Below are 23,642 nucleotides of genomic sequence, written 5' to 3' on the forward strand. Positions count from 1 at the left end.
CTTGCCAACCGCACCTGAGCGGGCCAAGGACCTGCAGAGTCCCCTCACCGCCATGCCACTTCCCTCCTCTCCCATGTGTCACATGACACGAAAGGACACAAAAAGGGGAGAAGGAACTGACATCACACCGGGGAACACCTTCCACCCTTGTTTGCAATATGCCCGTGTGCTGAGGGAAAGACTGAAAGGGGAGGGGAGCCCTAGAAACCACAATGAACTAGGATTTCAGAAGGCATTTGGGGCCATACCCTGAGAGCTCCAGGGAGCTCGAAGGCAGCCCAAAGCCGCTACTCGGCAGGGAGTTTCTGGATCTGAAGCAAACTAAATCTGCAGGTGTTTCCTCCTCTTCCAAGTACACCAGCCCTAAGGCAGAGCCGAGTTCTGGGCAGACCAGCCAGAAAGGGTTATGTCGCCCCCTAGTGGCAAGATCTGAGTACACCTTCCATTCTCCACTCCAGAAGCTCCTCCTCAAATTCTCTCTCCCCCTTCAAATAAGGAAAATACTTCAGAGCAGAGAACCTGCCATATAAGGTGCACCAAATGCGTTACAGCCCTTTACCCAATCCCAGAAAGCTGCCTTGGTCTCCTGCAACTCGTCCCGAGCACGGGTGCAGTGTTTTATCAGCCTGGGCTATGAAGCCGGACAGAAGAGGGGTTGGTTCCTCCAGGACTCCCTGTGGGGCCTTGAGAAAAGTCACTAAAGCTCCATCCCTTCATCTGCACAAAGGAAATGACACATAGCCTAACTCAGAGGCTTTGTGACGATTAGAGGGACGACCCGGGAAACTAACCATGCCTGACTTCCAGTAAGGGCCACAGGCAAGCTAGCAGTAGTCAAGGTCTGGGCTCTCCTCTGAGCAAATATGACATCCTACCCTTCAACAGACAGTAACAGATCATGCTTCTCTCTTTGCTTTGGCTCCAGGCCTAATCAGGGATTCCCCAGAGTGTTTTTGTGGGGCTTCATGACTTGCATGTGTCTTTTTCTTGGCACTGACATTCTACTGACTTGTTCTTGGTTCTCACTTCTTTATATTTCACTGTCTCAGTTATTTCCTCTAAGTCTCCTTAAATCTTTCCTGGAATAAGTTATAAACAAATTAAGACTTTATTTTGGACTTGGTAAGTTTTGCTCTTCACTCATATATGCTTAGTTCGCATGTTTTCAAATGCTATAGTCTTTGATTAAAACAAAAGCCTCTGGGGCTTCCCTGGTGGCGCAGTGGTTGGGAGTCCGCCTGCCGATGCAGGGGACACGGGTTCGTGCCCTGGTCTGGGAAGATCCCACACACCGCGGAGTGGCTAGGCCCGTGAGCCATGGCCGCTGAGCCTGCACGTCCGGAGCCTGTGCTCCGCAACGGGAGAGGCCACAATAGTGAGAGGCCCGCGTACCGCAAAAAAAAACAAAAAAGCAAAAAAACAAAAGCCTCTGTCTACCGCTTCTCTGGTGGCACAGTGGTTAAGAATCTGCCTGCCAATGCAGGGGACAAGGGTTTGAGCCCTGGTCCAGGAAGATCCCACATGCTGCAGAGCAACTAAGCCTGCGTGCTACAACTACTAAGCCTGTGCTCTAGAGCCCGCAAGCAACAACTATAGAACCCTCGTGCCGCAACTACTGAAGCCCACGCACCTAGAGCCTGTGCTCCGCAACGAGAAGCCACTGCAATGAGAAGCCCGTGCACCGCAACAAAGAGTAGCCCTCGCTCGCTGCAACTAGAGAAAGCCCGCGGGCAGCAACAAAGACCCAACACAGCCAAATATAAAATACCTAAATAAATGTGGAAAATAAATAAAAGACACACATCAGAATTACCTTAGAGACTTAAAAAATATTCTAATGCAGAAGGTCTGGGGTAGGCCGGAGGAATCCATAATTTTTAAAAAGTTTCCCAGCTACTGCTGAGGCAGCCAACCCACCCCTCATCTCGGAACAGTGTTTCAGAATCTCTGGCCTGAGAGAAAAAAAGGGTCATTGGTTATGACGATGAATGTCAAATTCCTTTACAAAATGTAATTTTCTAAATAAAATAAACAGCAACTTTATTCAACTGACGTGTTTCAAAAACAATGAGTGTAAAGCCAAATTTGCAAATCAAACCCATTTAAACTCATCAGGGCAAAGGACAGGAAAAATCCCAGCAGCGAAGCTTTCTATAAAATGAAGACTCTCCTACTTACTTGGTCGTGGAGTTCGGCTTTTCTTAAGGTTATCACACCTGGAGTACACATCCACGGAATGAAGATTCTCCAAGTTCCTTGACAACCCACCTGTCTTAAACCACAATAGGTACACCAAAATCCTGTACAAGGTCGCAGAGGCGGCTCCTGGAGATTCTTGCACCTGAGAATTCACCCCAACTCCACTAGAGGGTGCTCCTTCCCTGGCCTGGAGACCCTGCCCTACACTCTGAGGACTGTGGAGACAAAAAAGGGTGTTGCTCACAGAGCACTGAAAGCCAATGTGTGACAGGGAAGGGCAAGCACACGATGACACGAGTTGCCCCAGGGTCTCCAGACATACTGTGGCTGCTGTTCCTTAGCTCCGGGTGGTGAAGACCCACGAACTGCCCCCTCTATTTTTATTACAAAGTAGGGAGAATGGCTCTGAAGGTGCAGCACGAAGGAAGGCCTTACTTCTGGTTCGTCGAGGCCAACAATCACTAGACAGGCAAGTGTGGAAACAGACTGGTGTACATTACAAATAGGTGTCACATCAGCCAACAGAGGGCAGAGGGTGGGAGGAGTTTCTGCCTCCCCAGAGTTCAAGTCCAAATGGCTTAGCTGCTCCTTGTACATCTTCTTCTTCCAAAGTGCACTGTCTGGTAGGATCCTCAGGTGCCCAGGCTCAGAGCCAAGTCTGTGCAGTTTAAAAACCCATTTCATGCACTGCTAAGAGACCTGTGCTGGGTCCCTGGGATGGCAGGGGTGCTGGGTATGATGGAAATTTCCAACTGGGCCTCCCCAAAGTCAGAGCTAGGTCTGAAGATGCTTCCACCCCTCTGTCCATCCACCAGGCCAATGTTTTCACTCTGGCAGAGCCTTCAATCCTTTTATGAAGGGATCAAAGATTCCCCTTTCCTTGGAAACCCAGGGCCCCTGTTTAGCCCAGACAAGTAAGAGCAACAGAGATCCTACCAAAAGTGTGAAATCAGTACCCAGGAAACTCATGTTAAAAATCTGTGACAGGGCTTCCCTGGTGGCGCAGTGGTTGGGAGTCCGCCTGCCGATGCAGGGGACATGGGTTCGTGCCCCGGTCCGGGAGGATCCCACATGCCACGGAGCGGCTGGGCCCGTGAGCCATGGCCGCTGAGCCTGCGTGTCCGGAGCCTGTGCTCCGCAGCGGGAGAGGCCACAACAGTGAGAGGCCCGCGTACAGCAAAAAACCCCAAAAAAACAAAACCTGTGACAATTAAGAATCATTCCCCCAAAAGGGATCTAGGCCACAGATGTGCCTACAAAGATCAATACTGCTACAGAAACAGGTGGGGGGGGGGGTGGTAAAGAAGGAAGGTGGAAGAGAAAACACACAGAAAAGAGAAAGATGACAGAAGATAGTCCAAATGACAAGAAACAAAGACGGGAAGTAGGTAGGGCAAGACAGTCAAAGGTGGGGTTAATACTGACCAGGTTTACAGTTCCTCTGGGAAACTGTGAGTGTTATTTATGTCTTGCCATACTGAGCCTAGGGCTGGTAGGGCCTGTGACAGATGAAAAAATAGGCTAACCAGGTCTTTCTGGTACTTTCAGTGATTAGTCTCCTTGAACAGACTGGCTTTACAATAAATTCCATAATACGCCGGGTACCGGTACAGCCTTAATCTAGGGTTGGTCCGAGAAGGAAAAAGGTCCTGGTCCCTGAAAACAGAGTCTTACAAGGACATACACACCAGAGACGTCTCCAGGGAGGCATGTGCCCACACTGGCTGGGCAGAATGGAGGCTTGGCTGGCAGTTGCTAATATATTTCAAGGAAGGGAAGAGAGCCAATTATTAATTAGAGACACTAAAACTAGAGATGAGACTGTAAAAGACAAATCACTAACCTTTGCTCACAGCTACCTGATAAGGGGCAAACAACCACCAAAGCCTGGGCACGGGTGCCAGGCTGCAGTCTTAAAAGCCAACCATTAACTACTGGGAAAAATATCGGTGACTAGGGTCTTCAGTTTCAAGACTGACCATTCCCAGGGAGTTAACAGTGGCCTTACTTTAGAAAGGAGAAACACCCAACATCCATGATGTGGAAAATCTTGCTTTCAGCAACAGCGCCAATGCCTCTGTTTCCTCTAGGTAGCTGCTTCCGGGGAAGGACGACGAGTATTAGCAGTCAGTCATTGGCATGTCATTATTTTTTGTAAGGGTGTGGGGGAAGGTGGCTAGTAGCAAGAGCATGTGAACCCACCTACTGTAGTGGGTGCAGGAAAAGAAGGCCTCTTTCCCCTCCTCTCTTTGCTTCTGCTCTAGACTATCTACTAGGAGCCAGAAAGGCCAGTGGATGGCAAAGAGTGGACAGTCCTGTCTGCAAGCTCACCGTGAAAGCCTTCCTGGGTGCACATCAGCTATGAGGACAAAAACCACCAAGGCCATTCTCTTCCTCCCCTCTCCCTGGTCCTCCCTTACCCTTGCATCACTTCCTCCCCCAGTGAGAGTGACAGTGAGCATGAGAGAGAACAGACACTTCGTTCATTTCCTAAGCACCACATCTTGGTAGCACGAGTTTCCCCTCCAAGATGTCACAAAAAACAGAGGTTTGAAACTCCCACCAGGTTGCAGGTCACAATTACTTCTGAGTGGTCTTCACAGTTAAGATGGGCACACATTTCAGAAGGCAGCCTCCGGGCCTCCCTCTCTTTGCACACTCACACTCACACACACTCTCACGCCGTGGGACCGTTGTTCAGCCACGGGGCCTGGCTGGCTCAGGTCAGGTACTGCACCACAAGGAACATGACCACACAGGTGACCAGCATCCCACCGATCATGAAGTACTTGTCCTGGAAAGCTCGCTTCTCGATGAGCCGCATCACTGTGTTGGACAAGCCGAGCATATTGGCAATGTCGAGGATCTTCTTCTGGGTCCCCTGGGACAGACGAGAAGAGGAAGAAAAACAAAGATCAACTCCTTCTACCAAGGATGGGTGAATGTCATCACGAGATGGGGCTTTACCAACAGACAGTCTCCTGGTCATGCCTAAAGCATACAAGCAGCAGCGGCCACCAGAAACAGATCACGCTCCTATCGCCAAATGACTTTTGGTCAAGGTTGTAGAGCAAAGCAAGGGGGAAAGGAAAGTCTTCCACAAATGTGCTGGAACAGATGGTGTATAATGAGTATCACATACACACACGTACATATATGTCTGTATGTAATATATTAGTGTTAAAAAAGACCTTTGATTCATATTATACATAAAAATTAATTCGTTCGTAGAATTAAACAAAAACGCTAAAACTATAATAAAGCTTCTAGAAGAAAACAGAAGAATGTCCCCAAACTGGAAACAATCCAGGTGTATATCAACCAGAGGATGGATTAACAATGTGTGTTCTGTGCACAACGGGATACTGCTGGGCAATAAAAAGGACCTGATTACACCATGTAACAATGCGAATGAGCCTGGAAAACATTCCTGAGAGGAAGAAGTCACACACAAAACCGTAATGTGAATACATTTACATTAAGTTCAACAACAGTCAAAACTAATAAATGGTGAAATCAATTAGAACAGTGGTTGCCTGGGGCAGGCGGAGGGAACAGGGGTAGACTGACTGGGAAAGGGCACAAGGGATCTTTCAGGGGTGGTGAAAACGGTCTCTGCCTTGACAGCAGTGTGAGTTACAAAGACGGATGGATGTATTTGTCAAAATTCAATGAGCTGTACAAATAAGATCTGTATACCTCACCGTATGCACATTATACCTCCATAAAAAAAGTTTTAAACTAGAATATTTTGAAATATTGAAAAAAGGCAACATCAAAAAAACTTCTCTCTGCTCCCTGGCTCTAAAATGCTTGCGCTCAGCCTGTGTACTCTGTAGAGGAGAAACCGCAAGGATTCTGCTGAGTACAACGTATGGGTCTGTGTCCACGTTTATAAGAGAGTTTGAAGGGGGCAAGATGGAACCACAGAAACACAACTGGCAGACACCAACCCAAGGACCTACAACTCCTTATAGGAATGTCATCACCCACCACCCAAAACAAAAGGGTATTTTATTCCTAAACCAACAGCCCAAACCACCCAGGCCACCCTTCCTCTCTGCTTTCTAATTTTCATTTTTAAGCACATTCAATTTCGTATGAAGTAACAAATATAAATGAAAGCTGGGCAGACCCCAACTTAACTTACACACATCACCAACTGCATCTGTATGACGGCACCTAACCTAATGTCCTGCAACCATTTTTTAAGTGAACACAGTAACGAGCAACTGAGAGAAGATGCAAGAGAGGTGAGAACACAGGCATCACGGACAGGAGTTCAAGACCCACGCTCTGCCCAGACAATGATATACAAGCCTCACGGAGAGAGATCTCTCAGGTCAAACTTTATCTCTGCCAGAGACCAGAGACGTGTTTTTCCCATAACAATGATGGTATAAACTAGACTGTCACTAAAGACTCCGCTTAGCTCTGAAAGAGCAGATTATTTCATCACTCTGTGAAGTTCAAGTACCAAGCTTCGAAAATCACTTGAAAATTAACATAAATTTCAAAAATGTTATTCATTTTCCACCCCAAATCAAGGCCCGGTTCCTTCACGCTCCCTCCTATGTTCCTTTCAAATGGTTTGGGCAGAAACTTCCCTGACAGAAGTGGGGTAGGAGGCAGGTGGAGGGAACCAAGAGGCAAAAGACAGGTATAGTAGGCGTGCAGAGGAAACGGAATTAGAAGCCTCTCATTCCAGCCCCTGACTGCCCACCAGACTTCCCGGCGCTTCACCTCTGGGGGCAGTGTCGGGGCAGAAGTTGCTTGGACTCCTCAGTGACACCAGACTTCGGGAAGAAGCTGACATGTGCTTTAACAATAAGCTCTGACCCCCAGCAGGTCAACTTGAGTGTGACATGGTGAGTCTCGTCCTAAAAGGGTTTTACTGTTTTTCTGAGATATGGGAAGGAGGCCAGCAGTTTTCTAAAGAAAGGGAGGATTAACCATCATGTATCAGTTTAGATTACTGCAGGTGGCTGTTCTGAAAGGGGGGCACCCATGGAGCTGTCAGAGACCACGCTTCCAGACCATTTGAAGCGCTGCGGCCATCAGCAAGAGATAAGTGTCACTCGCAGCTCGCCTGACCTTCTCCTGGGTAAAGGTGGCAGGCGCTGCTCAGAAATGTACAGAAGTCCCATGGAGCTGACAGGCTCAACACGGTCCAACAAAAACTAAGATAAAGCTCACGCTTCCGAGTGACTGCTTCTCACAGCTCAGTGGCTGGGAGGGCTTCGTCCACTGGGGACCACACCCTGATAACAGACACAGCCCACACCCCATTATCCATCAGGGTTGACACAGGAAAAGGGCTGAGGCTGAAACATCATGACTGACATCAGAGGCTGTGTAATGTTTCTGTAAACCACTCCCAGGGGTTTTGAGTCTCAGCCAATGGGGCAGGGCTTCTAGGAATACCTGTTGCTAAAGAGAGAGTGAAGAGTCACTGGGGATCACCAGCCTGTGCTCTAGAAGGCACCCGCTGCTAGTCAACCAAGGCAGCCCTAAGACCCCCTTCAGTTGCTGCAGTACAGAGGTCTCGGCTATAAGGCCGTCCACCGGTGGGCGCGGGGTGGGTGGGGGGCGCCACACAGGAAAACCGAAAGAGAGCGAGAGGCCAAGTACAGCTGCGTCTTCCCTCTTGAGAGAGCGGATTCTGTAACAGAATTTCCCAGTCCATTACTGCTTCCTCTCATAGCAGCAGTCACTTTACATTAAGTTCAGGAAATGGAAAAAGACCTGGATACCAAGAGATGCCACATTATGGTTCATTGCAAACACAAGAAACACCTACTGGCAAAGGGAATCTGGCTCCTTTTGGACTCATAATAATTCAATTCCAACAGAAAGGAACCCAAACTCAAAGGCTCTGTCTCACTATCACAGTATCACAATTTAGGGGTATGCGATCAAAAGGTAAACGCAGGTCCCACACTTTTGGATAAAGCCAAAACAAAAGGCCTTCTCCCTGTCCCCCAAGAGGGCCCCCACCTTCATGGTCAGTCTCTGGGCCCTCAGTCCCTCCAGAATACTGTGCCCGCCTCCAATGAGGTCATCCATGCCGTGGTGAATTTTCTGGAGGGAGGAGTTGAACTGCAGTGATTCATCCATTGGTATGGTGGTGTCGGAGTCCTGTGAAAGAAACGCAGGCGCTTGGTTACTCTGCTTGCTGGTCAGCTCCAGGGGCCCCACCACATCTGACCGCTGTGCCTCCTGGCCAAGGTCACGCCGGAAAAACAGCCAGAGGGAATGGTGCGAGAATCAGAGGAACTTAACAGAGAAGAAAAAGCAAAGATCTGGGGTGGCCTCTGTTCACTCAGAGGAAAAGGAATTCTCAGACCTATCACTCTGCAAGTGGGTTCCACCACACAAGTCTTGTTCATCCCTGCCTCCATTATCATTCCCCCAACTTAGGAAAAACTCTATTCTTCTAAGACCTTGCTGGGCTTCTCCTAAAGGCTTTCTCTGACTCCTTGCTAACTAGCTTATTCCAAATGTTCCTTTACTTGGCTTTCCCTCAGTGCAGTGTTAAAGGTTTGCTTTTGTCCTCCGGCTATTTTATCTACAGCTTATCCCTCCAATTAGACAGACTGACTAAGGAGAGAAGAGACTGTTTTCTATTAAAGGCCTAACGGTGTTGAGGATGGGTCTATCCACCTGAGCGGGGAAGAAAGTCTATAAAGAAACGAAGGGAGAAAAAACTAATACTGATCAAGTGCTTTCCACTCTGCATGCTCTTTACCCTAAGCTCACTTAATCCTCACTCTACCCTTACGCAGTAGTTATGATATTATCCCTGTTTTAGATGAAGAAACGGAAACCCAGAGAGGTGGAATGACTTGTTCAAGAGTACGCAGAGCTGGTAAGACGTCCAGCGGGGCACGAATCCCAGTGCTGGGTGCAGAGCCTGCCCTCTTAACCATCCTGTAGGGAGAAAAGCAAGACCAATCCCAGGGCTCCACTTTTACACGGCAAGTGGGAAGGACACAGAAGCAGGGCACGACCAGCCACAGCACTGTCTTCTCTCCCGCCTCCTGACCATTACAAACTCTTCTGCCAAGCGGTGCCACTTTTACCACTTTCCATCATCATGAAGAGGTTAAAGCACCTTTTCTTGGCTGCTCAAGTTCACAATCATTTTTCATTCAGGTATACGTCCCCCCACCCTAATACGGGAGTTTCTCAGAGGTAGGAGTCATGGTTTCTAATTTACACACGCTTTACTCTCGGTACCTTAAATAGCATTCTGCATAAGCTGATGCTCTGTGGGTCAAGACTCCAGTGTTTGAATCAATTAGAGACTTCTTTTCATTTATCTGACAAGTATTTATTGAATGCCTTTTATATACAAATCTTTCTTACCCTCCCATCTGAAAAGGTATAGCTGATGGGCTGTTATCTCTCAGAAAAATGTATTATACCTCCCGATCGTAGAAAGACCAGGAAGAAGTTCATTCGGCCAATCAGTTTTTATTAAGGGCCCAGTGTATGCACAGCATCACACTAGGCTGGTAAGAAACAAAATAATTCTGAGCCATCATCCATGGCCTAAAAAGGCTGGAATAACCAATGCCACCACCTTTTCGTGTGTTATACAGTTCTCTACTCTTCTGAAAGGCAGCTCTGCTTACCATTATACCACCAACACATGTTCATTGAACTTCTGAAGTGTTAATCACAGTTACCTGACTGCTTGCGCTAGAGAAACCAAACTACACAGGCACATTCTGAAGCACCTGGGGACATTATTCCAAGTGTGGACACAGCAAAGAGAGTTAAACATCTGCAAAGTGGGAGCTGATCTGAATTCTGATGATAGGCTTAGAAAGCTAAGATCTTTTTAGAAAATGAAACTCTCTGTAAAAACAAACAAAACAAACAAGCAACTCTCCCCCCGCCACACACCAAGACCCACCTAATTTGGTGGAATACATATGCAGGACACGACAAAGGCCAGTACGTTCTACAGCCATGTGTGGGAAATGATCCTCTTGAGACCAAAGGACACGGACAAGGGCGTCCTAAGAAATCCAACGTGCAAACCAAGAGGCCACTTTCAAACAGGCTCGAGTCAAGCAATCCCACTAAAATGAAATATTTGTTAACAAATCCCTCCAAACTGCCGCTCAGACTAGGGGCAAAAACATTTTAATGCATCTGACACTGGAACCACACACACACACACCCCCCACAACCGCCCCCCCCCAATGGCAACTGCCTGAAGGCAGCTTTGAAACGCTGCCCTCACTGCAAACAGCCTAAGTTCTAATCATCTGTCTCGATCTGATCAGGAAAACATTTCCACCATGTGAATGTCCACCTCTCTGCATCGGACCAGTCAAACCAGGTAATTTTCACCTCTGCTCGTTCCCTCAATTTAACTGCTTCCTCTTCAGGTTTTTGTGACAGAGAAAGAGATTCCCTGCTTAGGTCTAGTCTCTGTGGCAATGCACAAAGTCTGCCGTCATTTCCGGTTGCTCTCCTCCTGTCCGATCAGTCTGCTTCAGACACCCCCTAAAAGACCGCCGCTCAGAGCCCTGAGCTGCAGCTCCCACAAGCTGTCGAGTTCCCGCAGATCCCACCCAGGAGCCTGGCTTACATTAGTGGTGAAGCTGCGGGACAGAAGCTCTTCTCGCTGTCTTTCCTGCTGCTCCTTTGCGTATCGCTGATGCTGGAAGTTTCGGAGAGCAGTCTGCAGGTGCTGGACATCATACTTTAACTGGTCGACACGACTAGAATTGACAGAGAGATTAAATTCCAGGAGTCCAGAGCAGCAATGATTGGAGGTAGCCAGGCTTTGTCTTCAGGAAAAAAGACATTTCCTCACTTCCCCCTACACCACTCCATGCCATCCATCCCCCACAAATAATCTGATTTTGATCAATGATGTTGAAAGTAAAGAAGGAGCTTGTGGTTAGAGCAGGGTGGTAGCACATGAGATTCCAGCAGCTTTACTTAAATATCTGCTGGTCTCTGATTCTGGATGCATGACAAGGAACAGGTGACAGGAAGCAGGTTTGATGACCTCTTCCTGACCTTCTAGGGGTTATATCACTCTCCTGGAAGAAGCCCAAGGGCATCTTTGGAGTAAAGCATCTATGAAGTTTCATAAAACTTTTGGGAGCAGGGGCTGGGGTAGAGATGGTGAGGGTGATTTCATTTTAATTTCATGGGGGTGTATCAAACATTAGATCAGTATTTCATTATAAATACACCGACTGGAGTGATTAAGAGCAAGATATTTCCACCCAAGAATGTAGTGGGAACCAAAAAGCAGACTGAAACTCCCCGGTAGCATTAGGTTTCAAGTGGCCATGGGTCTGGTCAGAAAAACAGTACTGGGGGCAAAATTTCTCAATGACACCAACGAGAAAAGGAGACATGAGGCTTCTGAGCCACTAACCTGACAGGCTTTTTATTCCTTTTTTTTTTTAAATTGAAGTATAGTTGATATACAATATGATATAAGTTACAGGTATACAATATGGTGATTCACAACTTTTAAAGGTTATACTCCATTCACAGTTATCACAAAACATTGGCTCTATTCCCCGTGTTATACAACACAGGCTTTTTACTCCGAGGGGGTACCACTCAAAACAGAATTGTGCTCTTTATGGGACTTTATCTTTTCATAGTCTCAGTTTTTCAATGTATAAATGGGATTTTCAGAATATGTGATGGCCTCCCCTGGGAGAAAGGCCTGCTGTGATAGGCCTGGGGTGTCAGAGTACTCACAGTTTGGCATTCTGTCTTTTGTTAGGAGGCTCCTTGCTGGACAAGATCTCCAGACGCTCTAGATGGCTGAATACCTGGTCTATGCTTGCTTGGATTTCGTTTTCTACTACTGCACAAAAGAGAAAAAAGAATAATTACTGGAAAAATAATAAATACAGTCATTTACCTTATCCCTTTCGATACACAGTCAAAATGACCTCTTTTCCATTTCTAATCATGTACCAACGAGATTGCTGGGAAGGCAAACAGAGTCAAAGAATAACTGCTGGAAGAATAATAATAACAGTGAACTTAAATTGGAAGAAATCAAACGTATCTTTTTTCTATATCAAATGAACTCAAAAATATGTATTTCAAAAGGAGAAAAATGCATACACTAATGATGATGGGGAAAAAATTCAAATTATAGTAAGTGACTGTAAACGTTTCAAAAAAAAAAAATATATATATATATAGCTGTTAACGCCATAACAACGCCAATTTTTTAAAAAGCTGAAGATACATCTGTAGAAATAAATTTCCTGCCTTTAGAAAATAAAATGAACATTTAAAGATTGTCCAAATAAATATTTTAAGCAAAATGTAATATTTTCTGATACAAAGTGAGGCCTCTTTTCATTTGAGATTATTTTCAGATATGGGTTATAAATATCTCGTAGAAAGACTGCCAACTGAACTCCCCACAGAACATAATGAGGTTAAAAAAAAAAAAAGCGCAAAGGGAAAGATTTAGTATGTGAAACATAGAGAAGAGTTCCCTTAAGAATGGGCAGACTGATGTTGGAGTCCCCAGAATAGACCGAATATCAACAGGAAAGAATCCACAGAGGTAACGATATGATAAATACAGTCATTTACCTTATCCCTTTCGATAAACAGTCAAAATGACCACTTTTCCATTTCTAATCATGTACCAACGAGATTGATGGGAAGGCAAACAAAGTGAACGGACAGAAGCAGCTGAACTGCGCAGAAGGCGTCCAGACTGCCTCCTGCCCGAAACAGAAACGACAGCAGAGACAGAAATGTCACCTTCCTAGGAGAGCCCACAGCTAACGAGCACGGCTCAGAACAAGGTGCGGCACAGGACGAAGAGACCAGGTGCTTCTGGAGCTGCAGAAAGCGGACGTGAGAAAACAGGAGAAATGGGCACAGCGCCAGCCGAGGAGTGAGAGGAGGGGACCGCATCTGCAGTGGGTGGGGGATCAGCAATGCCTGTGTGACCGACTCAGAAAAATGACCTTTTCTTACAACAGAGAAGAAACGAAAACACAGAAAGCAGCACTCTTCTAAAAGGAAATCACGGTGTGGGAACTAAACCAATTAATATTGCTCATCGTTTCTGAATAATCCGCCTAAAAAGCCACAGTTCTCAGCTCAGAAGAAATGGCCAATTCCAGTTAAACATCTCTGAATTTTTATGGACCACATTCCTCTACAGACTAGGTAATGAGATTAAGACAGATGGAGGAAAGGACTTCCATTCCCATAGGGCCATGTCAGGTTGAGTGGAGGGGTAATGGGGGATAAGACTTGTGGGATTCCAAAGGGCACAATCAGGAAAATCAGCGACTTTGCCATAGGGTTTTTCTGTCCACCCTAACAACAGAACTCATTCCACGCTGAATCATTAAGCCCCTGAGGCAGAAACGCAGTCAGGAAACCCAGCCCATTAGCACCGTGTCATCAGAGAAAGGACTCTGGTCTCCATAGTTAATTACTCACAGTGCAGAGACTGCTTGTCGGCCGTCTCCAGGCGTCCCATGTGAGACTGGATCTCGTGGACCTGCCTATCAAAGGAAGAGGGAGGAAATGAGTGAGACAGGAGTAATCAACAGCGCTTTGGTCAGGAAAGACAAATTTTCTAATGCCAACATCTAGCTGATTTAAATTGACAGTATCGCTGAACTGTAAAATTTGTATGTGGCGCTTCAGGTCACATGTTTTGGCACGGTTTCTAATATTTTAACATTAATATTAATAATAATACTGACAGGCAGCATTTAGTGAGTGCTTACCACATCTGAGACATTCTGCAAAGTCAATAACCCTATGAGGAAAGTACTATTATCATCCTCATTTTGTAAATAAGAAAACCGAAGACCAGAAAGGTTATGTAACTTGTTCAAGGTCACACACCAAGTGATAAACCTCGATCTGGACCCAGCCAATCCTACTCTCTGTTCTTTGACCCAATGTGCTGAGCACTGGTCTGTACTAGGGAGAGTCAAAGGGCAAGAGAGATATAATCCTTGTCCTTGAGAAACAGTGTAATTAGGAAGGACAGGCCAGATAGACTTGTAAAGTCCCAAGAAGATTTAAGAGAACACTAACACATAGAAGTGTAAACAAAAAGAAAGCTGAGGAGCTAGGCGCAGCAGTGTTAAGCAAAGGCAATGAACAGAAGAGTGAGCTGGGGAAAGCTTTGTGGGTGAAGGGAGTTCTCAACATCATTTTGAAGACGACAGACGTGATTTGGTGAAGGAAGATGTGGAGAAAATGACATGTAAAAAGGCCTGCAAGGCACATCACGTGCGTTACCAGCAGGCTGGCCTGCCTGAGGGTTGGGGTCAGAGGGAAGAAGGGGATGAGGGATTAGCTGGAGGAAACCATTAGAGGAAGGCCCTGAAAGATACGGATCTCCTGTTTGGTCAACATCTTTCCCTGGCAATATGAGGAGACTGCCATCTCACTTGGAAACGCCGACACTGCACCCAGAACCTCTGGCACGGTCCCGGACGTCAGGCCCCAGAGCATCTTTTGGAGGCTCCCCGGGGACTGGGCAAGGTCACCTACCCACTGAGCCCTTCCGAGCCGTCCTCTGTGATCAGTCCTGGGGATACTGTTTATCCTACTCCAACAACCGCCTCCTGGTGCCTCTGGTCTCTCCACGTGAGAGCCACATGAGAGGGACCTGTGAGCTCTTCCATCATCACCAACCCTTGAGGGAAAGGTCAGCAACCATCCTCCACCGTGAGCACCACAAACTGTGACCCCAAATTTACCAATGTGAGTCAGGAGCCCAAATTTCATTTGAACTTGCCTCTAGTCTTTTCCAGGGTGTCCCTGTGGCCTCTAAACAGGACCCACGGCCCCAGAAGCAAGAGCAGCTCTCTAACGACTCTCAGAGCGCTCCTGGGCAAGACCCATGGTCCTGAGAGGCACCAGGAAATCATTCCTAGAACCTGCTACTTCAGGAAGGCAAGTCTGGATGCTTCAGAATGGAGGCACGTGGACATATGGAGGCAGATGTAGAAAGGCAGCTTGAAGAAACCAACATCTGGATCAGGGCAACCGTGAAAACAGCCAGAGAGGACTGGATGGCAATGCTGAGATGGAAAAGAGAACTAGGACTTCCCTGAAGGCCTGGATGTGGGCAGTGAGGTAAACTTCTAATGGCAGTGGGAAAAGAATGGACTACAATAAGTGCTGATGGCTCAGCTCGTTATCCACATGGAAAAAAGACACCTCATGTCATAGTACACAAAGATAAACTCAAGATGGTTTAAAGCCTAAATGTAAAAAGTGAGGCTTTAGAACTTTCCGAAGAAAATATAGGCGTGCATATTATGACTTCAGGTTAAAGAAGGATTTCTTAAACAAGACAAAAACCAAAACTACCCCCAAAACCCCACAAACCACAGAAGAAAAGACTGATAGATCTGGCTACATTAAAACAAAACCCTTTTTACCCCAAAGGCACAATTTACAAAAAAAAAGACAGGCAGAGACTGGAAGATACCTGCAGCAGGTAACAAGGGAATAGTATTCAGAATGTATAAGGAACTGCTACAAATCAATAGGAAAAGTCAAACAAAGCAATTTTTTAAATGGGCAAAGGGCAACTGACAGAAAAGGAAACCCAAATGGCCAATAAATATATGAAGAGACTCTCTTCTAGTAATCAGGAAAATGCAAATTAAAAACAATGACATCATGGTGGTGCAGTGGTTAAGAATCCGCCTGTCAATGCGGGGGACACGGGTTCGAGCCCTGGTCCAGGAAGATCCCACATGCCACAGAGCAACTAAGCCCGTGTGCCACAACTACTGAAGCCCGCACTCTGCAACAAGAAAAGCCACTGCAATGAGAAACCCGTGCACGGCAACGAAGAGTAGCTCTCGCGCAACTAGAGAAAAGCCCGCGCGCAGCAACAAAGACCCAACACCATCAAAAATAAACAAAATAAATAAATTTATTCTAAAAAATAATAAACAATGAAAACATATTTCTCCCATTAGATTGACAAATATTTTAAACTTTAAGGATGAGGGACTCATAGCAGGCAAAACCATGGTCCCCAAGGGATCCTGGGAAGACTTCCAGGTTCCACCAAAGGACTGCCTTTGGCGCTGTGTTTTGCTCAGTGTTTTTTAAAAATCAACGTTTGAGGGCTTCCCTGGTGGCGCAGTAGTTGAGAGTCTGCCTGCCAATGCAGGGGACACGGGTTCGGGCCCTGGTCTGGGAGGATCCCACATGCCGCGGAGCAGCTGGGTCCGTGAGCCACAGCTACTGAGCCTGCGCGTCTGGAGCCTGTGCTCCGCAACGGGAGAGGCCATTGACAGTGAGAGGCCCGCGCACCACGATGAAGAGTGGCCCCTGCACGCCGCAACTAGAGAAAGCCCTCGCACAGAAACGAAGACCCAACACAGCCAAAAATAAGTAATTAATTAATTTTTAAAAATCAACGTTTGATTATGAAATTTGCACATGATTCTGTGCTCTAGTGAGCGCTTAGGATATTGTACCACAAAACAAATATTAACATTTTTCATTTAGGCTAAAGTAGTAAGATGAATTTGTCAGGGATAAAACACATTTTGTGTAAAACAGATAGCTAGTGGGAAGCAGCCGCATAGCACGGGGAGATCAGCTCCGTGCTTTGCGACCACCTAGAGGGGTGGGATAGGGAGGGTGGGAGGGAGACGCAAGAGGGAGGAGATATGGGGATATATGTATATGTATAGCTGATTCACTTTGTTATAAAGCAGAAACTAACACATCACTGTAAAGCAATTATACTCCAATAAAGATGTTAAAGGAAAAAAACCACACATTTTGACTTGAGGTTAAAAAAAAAAGTCAAATGCACAATATAGACTGGATTCAACTTTGGGAGCCATCTGCTAAAGGAACCCTACCAATTAAAGGTTTCTCCCAATGGAAGATGAACAGGACGGCTGGAAAAGAGTTTAGAAGTCAAGTTATGAAGAGGAATGGTCAAAAGAGCTAGTGATAATGATCCTCTGAGAAAAGAAAAGAAAAAACTAAACTAAAATGGGGCAGCTGGGGCTCTTCAAGTATCTGGAGATGACATACAGAAAGAGGAGTGGGCTTGTTCTCTGTGGCTGCTCCTTAAGGGAGACCCAGAACCAAAAGGTACAAATTTCAAGATGACAGATTTCAGCTCAACCCCGGGAAAAATGAGAACAATTACAAACTCTCTCTTCAAGAAGAGGGAAAAAAAAAGAGCTCTGGCATGTTTAAACACAGAGTACATGAACTACCTTGAGTTTTATAAAGGGTCTTCCCGACCAAAGTGAGTTGGAATGGAAGATCTTGCCAGTCACTTTCAATTCCGAAATTCTACGATGACAGCAGGAGATAATGCCCATACCCACAAAACCCTATAAGCACTCTTCAGCTGGCTTTTACTGTTTTCTAAGCTACAATGGATAAACTTTAAATTGCAGGGAAATGTTACTGACTTTTTCCATCCAATCTCTATTTGCTTTGAATGAACTGAAAAAGTTAGAGCCAATAAAGCGATACAATCTCTACGTGTCATGCCCGAGAGGAAATAAATGCAAAACAACAAAGTAAGCATGAATGGCATGGTGGGAACTGCCGTGCCGAGTGGCAGATCTGTTTTATACTGAACTGGGAATTCGGACACACATTTGAAGCCAATACGAAACAGCTGCTACACAAGCATGACTTGGGAGTGTGGACACTAGAAATCAGAAGTCCTAGCCCTGCCTAGCATGGGGTCCATGGTGGGCATGGGTGAAAACATAACCAAGCAGAGACCTAGTAGCAAATAAGCAAGGGTCACTGTTGCTGATTAAAAAAAAAAAAAAAAAAAGTCTGTAGAAGATCTAGGAAGAATTTAAAAACATAATTGTTTTTTAAAAGTCCATGGAACTACCCCACCCCCATCATATACACCCACTTTGCACCCATGCTGCCTCTGACCAACTTGACCAACAGGAAACAGGGTTTTGGAGTAAAAAGATCTGAGCTGACGTTCTAGTGCCACTGTGCAGTAGCTGAGGGACACTGAACAAGTCATTTAATTCCCTGGTGCCTCGGTGTTCTCAACTGTAAAACGGGGTACTGATAATCATAATTACTTAAAGCGTAGATCCAAATGCAATATGGAACTGCTGTGTAACCCATACAGCACCATACAGAAGTTTGTTGTTTTTACTCAGCTTTGCTTAAAAGTAGTGGGAACCATCTGGGCATTTTCACTCACCCACTTTGCCTCTACTATATTTAGCCTCTCATCAGAAGGGAAAATCAAAAAAAGGAAAAGCTGTTTTTGAGATAAGGTAGCAGTCTTTAAACCCAGCTGTTCATCAAAATCACCTGGAGAGCTTGTTAAAAATAGAGCTTCTTGTGCTCCAAACCTATTGAATCAGAATCTCTAGTGATAATAAGGTCCAGGGCACTGAATGATCCTGGACAAATATGGGCACCTTTCCAAGCACTGGGATCTCAAAAATAGAAGCCTGGCTATTAGCTCCTCTACAAAGTTCATCCTAACACAGTATTATTTAAGTGCAAAATGTTTAACCTGTTTTTCATCTTTTTTCTCTTCATTCATTGTTCAGGTAGTTCAGGCGTTTTCAAGATACACACTTTAAAATGTTGATCTAATTTCAATGTACTTTCAGGGACGTGGCAAGAGATAACTATAAATTGGGTTCAAAGTTCCAGTAAAATTAATACTTTCAGTTACTGCTGTGTCAATTCAGCTGCAATCACTAATTTCTGCAACTGCAAAAGTTAACTGCTGATGCACACAGGATTCTGTGTGTTTCCTTTTAAAGACACTCAATCACCAGTATTATGGAGCTGAAAGGAGCCTTACAGTTTAATCAGCCCCAAACCTTCATTTTACAGATGAGGAAAACAAGGTGAAGAGGTCTAGAGCCAGAATCCCCAGTCCTGGTTCAGTCCTTGAGGGGAAAGGAGGCAGATCAGAATATACTGCAGCGTGAAACAAGGTAAACTCCCTAAGGGCAGGGCTGTACAGTTAGCACTGGGAATGGTGCCTGACACAAAGCAGGTGCTAAATAAATGAATGAATGAACGACTGCATAGTAGAAGGCCTAGCAGTGGTTGGCCAGATCTTGCCCCTTGTCTGTTTTTGTAATAAAGTTTTATTGGAATACAGTCACATCCATTTGTTTACATATTGTCTTACAGCTGCTTGCCCACTATAATAGCAGAGTTGAACAGCGGCTACAGAGACCGGACGGTCTGTAAGGCCTGAAATATTTACGGTCTGGCTCTTGACAGAAAAAGCTGGCAAGCTCTGCTATAGACTCCAAGGGTCTCCAGAGTTTGAGGGTAAATCACTGGAGGCCTGCAGAGGTAAGTAGTTCATCTACACTCCACAAATCTTGTTTGGGACACCGTTGAGTATTGCTCCTCTAAGTTTACATAGAATTGAGCTTCCTAGTTTACTATGTGATCAGCTACCTGCTGCAATGATAACAGGTAGTCTGAGACTCTGTGAACAAAATTATTCTTAAAAATAAACTGGGTCGCGGCCTCCTTAGCAACATCCTTCAACCAAATTAACTAACCAGATGAGACTGTACATCACAGATCAACTTCAAAGCACCTCAGTCCATTGAGCCTTATTATTGTAAAAGATCTGCCCTTTCTTAGTAACATGAGCATAATTTCCTGTTTCATTCCTTTTCCAACTGACTCTCAGATCTAGTTTTTAAAGTTCCTTCCTATAATTTTTATATGAGAATAAAAGTGTAAGACCAATTCTGTCATTTCAATACTATTACAAAGTAGGCTCTACATTTTCACCCACCCAAACCAAACACTTAATCAACAAAGTAAAAAGAAAGAAAAGTAGAAAATGAAACAGCAACTTAATGAAACATAAACTTAGAAAATGAAACAATAACTGGATCATCTTCCTCTTATTCTAATGCTCCAAAGTATTGCTTTTGTTGTGAATTCATTAGAGAGGTGGGTCCCCATTTTCTTTCTTTCCCAGGCCCTGGAGGTGTGATTTTAAGTGTTTTCATCAGCACAAAACTACAGCATATATTTGAAAGTTGTTAGAATAGGATAGGTATAGGCATACACTCCAAAAAAATGGAAAACAGAGACTCAAACAGATATTTGTACACCAATGTTCTCAGCAGTATTATTCACAACAGCCAGAAGGTGGAAACAACCCAAGTGTCCATCAATAGATGAACGGATAATGAAACGTGGGGGGTGTGTGTGTGTGTGTGTGTGTGTGTGCGCGCGCGCGCGCATGTGTGTATCCACAAAAGAATATTATTCAGCCATAAAAAGGAACAATGTTCTGATACACGCTGTGACATACGTGAACCTTGGAAACATTATGCTAAGTAAAATAAGCCAAATATTATATTATTCAACTTATATGAGATATATAGAATTGGCAAATTCAGAAACAGAAAGCAGAACAGGTTACCAGGGGCTTGGGGAAGAATGGGGAGGTACTGCTTAACGGGTACATGAGTTTCTGATTGGGATAATGAAAAAGTTCTTGAAATGGATAATGTTGATGGTTACACGACACTGTGAATGTACTTGATGTCACTGAACTGTACACTTAGAAATGATTATAGGGACTTCCCTGGTGGCGCAGTGGTTAAGAATCCGCCTGCCAATGCAGGGGACACGGGTTTGAGCCTTGGTTGGGGAAGATCCCACATGCTGCGGAACAACTAAGCCCATGTGCCACAACTACTGAGCCCGTGTGCCACAACTACTGAAGCCCACATGCCTAAAGCCCAAGCTCTGCAACAAGAAGCCACCGCAAGGAGAAGCCCACACACCACAACGAAGAGTAGCCCCACTCACCACAACTAGAGAAAGCCCGTGTGCAGCAACGAGGACCCAATGCAGCCATACATACATACATAAATAAATAAAATATAAAAAAAGAAATGATTATAATTTTAAATGGCAAACTAAATGATACTGGTAACAATTAAAAATTAAATGGTTAACTTTAAAATGGTAAATTTTTACGTTAATGCATGTCTGACCACAATGAAAGATAAATCATCCCCCCAAATACGACAGGTATGATCTTATTTCCATATTCAATTACACATTTCAGCAAGTTCCAAAAATGCAGGACAATATGAATAAAGGACACTACCAAGGAATTTAAGTTATGAGAAGCTAAACCAAAATTCAATTTCCTTAAAGGTAACCTGTAACCAGATATGAATAACAAGTACCGCATAATACTGAATGCTATCTGAGCAATTTCTTTGTATTATAAAAATAGTCTTTAGTATAAACCAAAATCAGAATAAAAGAAAAAAAATCACAGTGTAGAAGCAACAAGTTTTGAGTCAATAAAGAGTAGGGACTAACATCATTTAGGAGCTGTGAGCTATTTAAACTTTTTCTGACGACCTCATCCCAGTGATGGATCCTTCTAAATTACTTAAGGAGATCCTGCTGGTACTGCTCATTTACCTTCCACCTCATTGTGCCACACATTAGACCTTTTTTCGTACACGTCCTGACTCTCCAACTAGTAAACTCCTCTGTGCCGGGGCCCTGAGTCCGCACCAGCTCTACCAAATCGGACCATAGAGTTGGCAGGTGCTGGACAAAGTGCGACTTCCCCTTCACCTAGTTTACCCAGCGGGCAGTCATGGCCTCCAAGGTCCCCGGAGGCATTCGGCCCAATGTCCTCGGGCACCAGGTCGGACCCTCCGGCCTCCGCTACCTGGGCATTCCGCCAAAGACTGAGCACTTCCGAGCTGCTCCCCCCTGCAGCGCCCGGACGGAAGGACTCGGCCTCCATACCGGCGGACGCCCGAGGCCCCAGACAGGGGGCAGGCCTCGCCCAGCCTGGCTTTGCCCCAGCCCGTGCCCGACTCATCCCTCACTTGTGCGTTTGCTGGTACAGCGGCTCCATGTTGCCGGCCCCACCGGGTACCGCGCTACCTTCCACAGAACACGTACTCACAGCCCCACTTCCGGCTTCCGGCTTCCGGTCTCAGGACCCTCCCTTCCCTGCCGGCTAGGGCTGCCCCAACGCGCGCCCTACTGGTGGTGACTGCGAGAAAGGGGAAGGGAAACGAGTAAAGGGGCCTGGAGAAGAAGGCTAAGTGTAGTCAGAGGTTCTGTCTCAGATGGGAGACGAGGAAGCCTAGGTTTTGGCCGGAGGCCGTCTCCAGCATTGAGTCAGGCATTGGTAAGGGCAGTCGTAAGGTACCGACGTGGGGTCCTCAGAGCAAGTTTGGAGACCAGAGGACAGCAGTTCGTATTTGCGGGAGGAAGTGCGGGAAGATTCCTGCTTGGCTTCGCTTCAAACTGTTTGTTGTGGGTCTGAAGATTTCACTCTTCGCTGGAGTCTCTGGTGCAAGCATCTCCTGTCTCGTCCCCCACCCCATTTATCCGTCTAATAAACCCAGAGTGAATGAGTGGTTACCATGTATCACATGTTCTGTGGAGGAAACCGGTTCTTCTTGCCCTCAAAGAGGTCTTGGTATAGGAAAGAAAATAAGATGTGTGTACAAATAAACATCTACAAGGTAGAAAGTCTGAAGAGGTTGAGTGAGCTGGAGTTGGCTCCAGTGAGAGATTCAGGAAAGACAATGTAGGAGGTGGCATTTGAGTTAGGACTTGAAGGATTTGGACACTTGGCTCTCCATGTAGACCTAATCCGTTTCCATCCTCCCAGGCTTATCTACCATTCCTCCCAAGGGAGGAGATGTTCCTCTTCCTTTGACAAGTTGATGCTTCTATTTTCCTGTATCCTGGATCCCACCCAGTTTTGTGCCCCAAGGGACTGTCCACCCATGTACCTTCTTTCCCTAACATTATTTTTTCACTTATTCTAATATTTATTAATGAGTACCTGCTATTACCAGGCACAGATACTCGGGGGCGGGGAGGAATAGAAGTAAGACACAGCCCTAGAGAAACAGACTAGAATGATCCCAGCCACTTAAGGAGGACTTAGAAAAAATTTAAAATAGCACTCCAAAGCGTGGGACACCCTGAGGCCCGGGACCTGGGCCAGGGACTTGGCTTGCCTAGGTCTTAGGACAATCTTGTGTGGTAGAATAAAGATGGTTTTGTATTCTTTGCTACTGTTCCGATTAAAAGGTGGAGTCTAATTCCATTCTTTTTTAATCTGAGCTGGCCTTAGTGACTTGCTTGAGCAACGGAATGTAGCAAGAGTGAAATATTAGGGTTTCCAAGGCCAAGTCATAAGGAGCCTTGCAGCTTCTACTCAGCCCTCCAAAGGAGCACTCACTCAGGTGATCCTGAGTCACCTTGGAAGAAGTTTGACTACCTTGAAGCCGTCATGCTGGAAAGGCCATGTCTATATGTGTTCTAGTCAACATGCCTAGCTGAGCCCACTCTTCCAGCCAAGGCACCAGACTTGTAAGTGAAGCCATCTTGTACCCTCAATACCAGTCTGTCCGTCAGCTGACTCC

At 45.7% G+C, this 23,642-nt stretch overlaps 1 protein-coding gene across 3 annotated transcripts; it reads right to left on the reverse strand.

The window, feature by feature from the left end:
- Positions 1-2,011: 2,011 nt before the first annotated feature.
- Positions 2,012-22,190, reverse strand: GOSR2 (golgi SNAP receptor complex member 2). Of its 3 annotated transcripts, none has more exons than XM_067715987.1 (6): positions 22,083-22,190; positions 13,669-13,733; positions 11,944-12,049; positions 10,805-10,937; positions 8,197-8,337; positions 2,012-5,080 (listed from the first exon to the last, which is right to left on the reverse strand). In XM_067715987.1, exons 1-6 carry the CDS (start codon positions 22,109-22,111, stop codon positions 4,919-4,921), a joined length of 636 nt encoding a protein of 211 aa, XP_067572088.1. In that variant the 5' UTR covers positions 22,112-22,190; the 3' UTR covers positions 2,012-4,918. The 3 variants fall into 3 exon arrangements, with proteins under 3 accessions (XP_067572088.1, XP_067572087.1, XP_067572089.1); XM_067715986.1 differs by having other exon boundaries at positions 11,944-12,052; XM_067715988.1 differs by lacking the exon at positions 22,083-22,190 and adding an exon at positions 21,034-21,944 and having other exon boundaries at positions 11,944-12,052.
- Between the last annotated feature and the right edge of the window lie 1,452 nt (positions 22,191-23,642).

This window comes from Pseudorca crassidens, chromosome 19 (assembly GCF_039906515.1).
Source record: "Pseudorca crassidens isolate mPseCra1 chromosome 19, mPseCra1.hap1, whole genome shotgun sequence".
NCBI classification, from domain to species: Eukaryota; Metazoa; Chordata; class Mammalia; order Artiodactyla; family Delphinidae; genus Pseudorca; species Pseudorca crassidens.

Bases quoted from the DNA above. Each gene is read 5' to 3' on its own strand.
- GOSR2 (XM_067715986.1), bottom strand. From the start codon at position 22,111: ATGGAGCCGCTGTACCAGCAAACGCACAA. The intron at 10,938-11,943 runs GTGAGTACTCTG...TGTCAATTCTAG, and splicing joins AAAAGACAGAATGCCAAACT to TCGTGTCGACCAGTTAAAGT. The intron at 5,081-8,196 runs GTGGGGGCCCTC...CGTCTGTCCCAG, and splicing joins CCCAGAGACTGACCATGAAG to GGGACCCAGAAGAAGATCCT.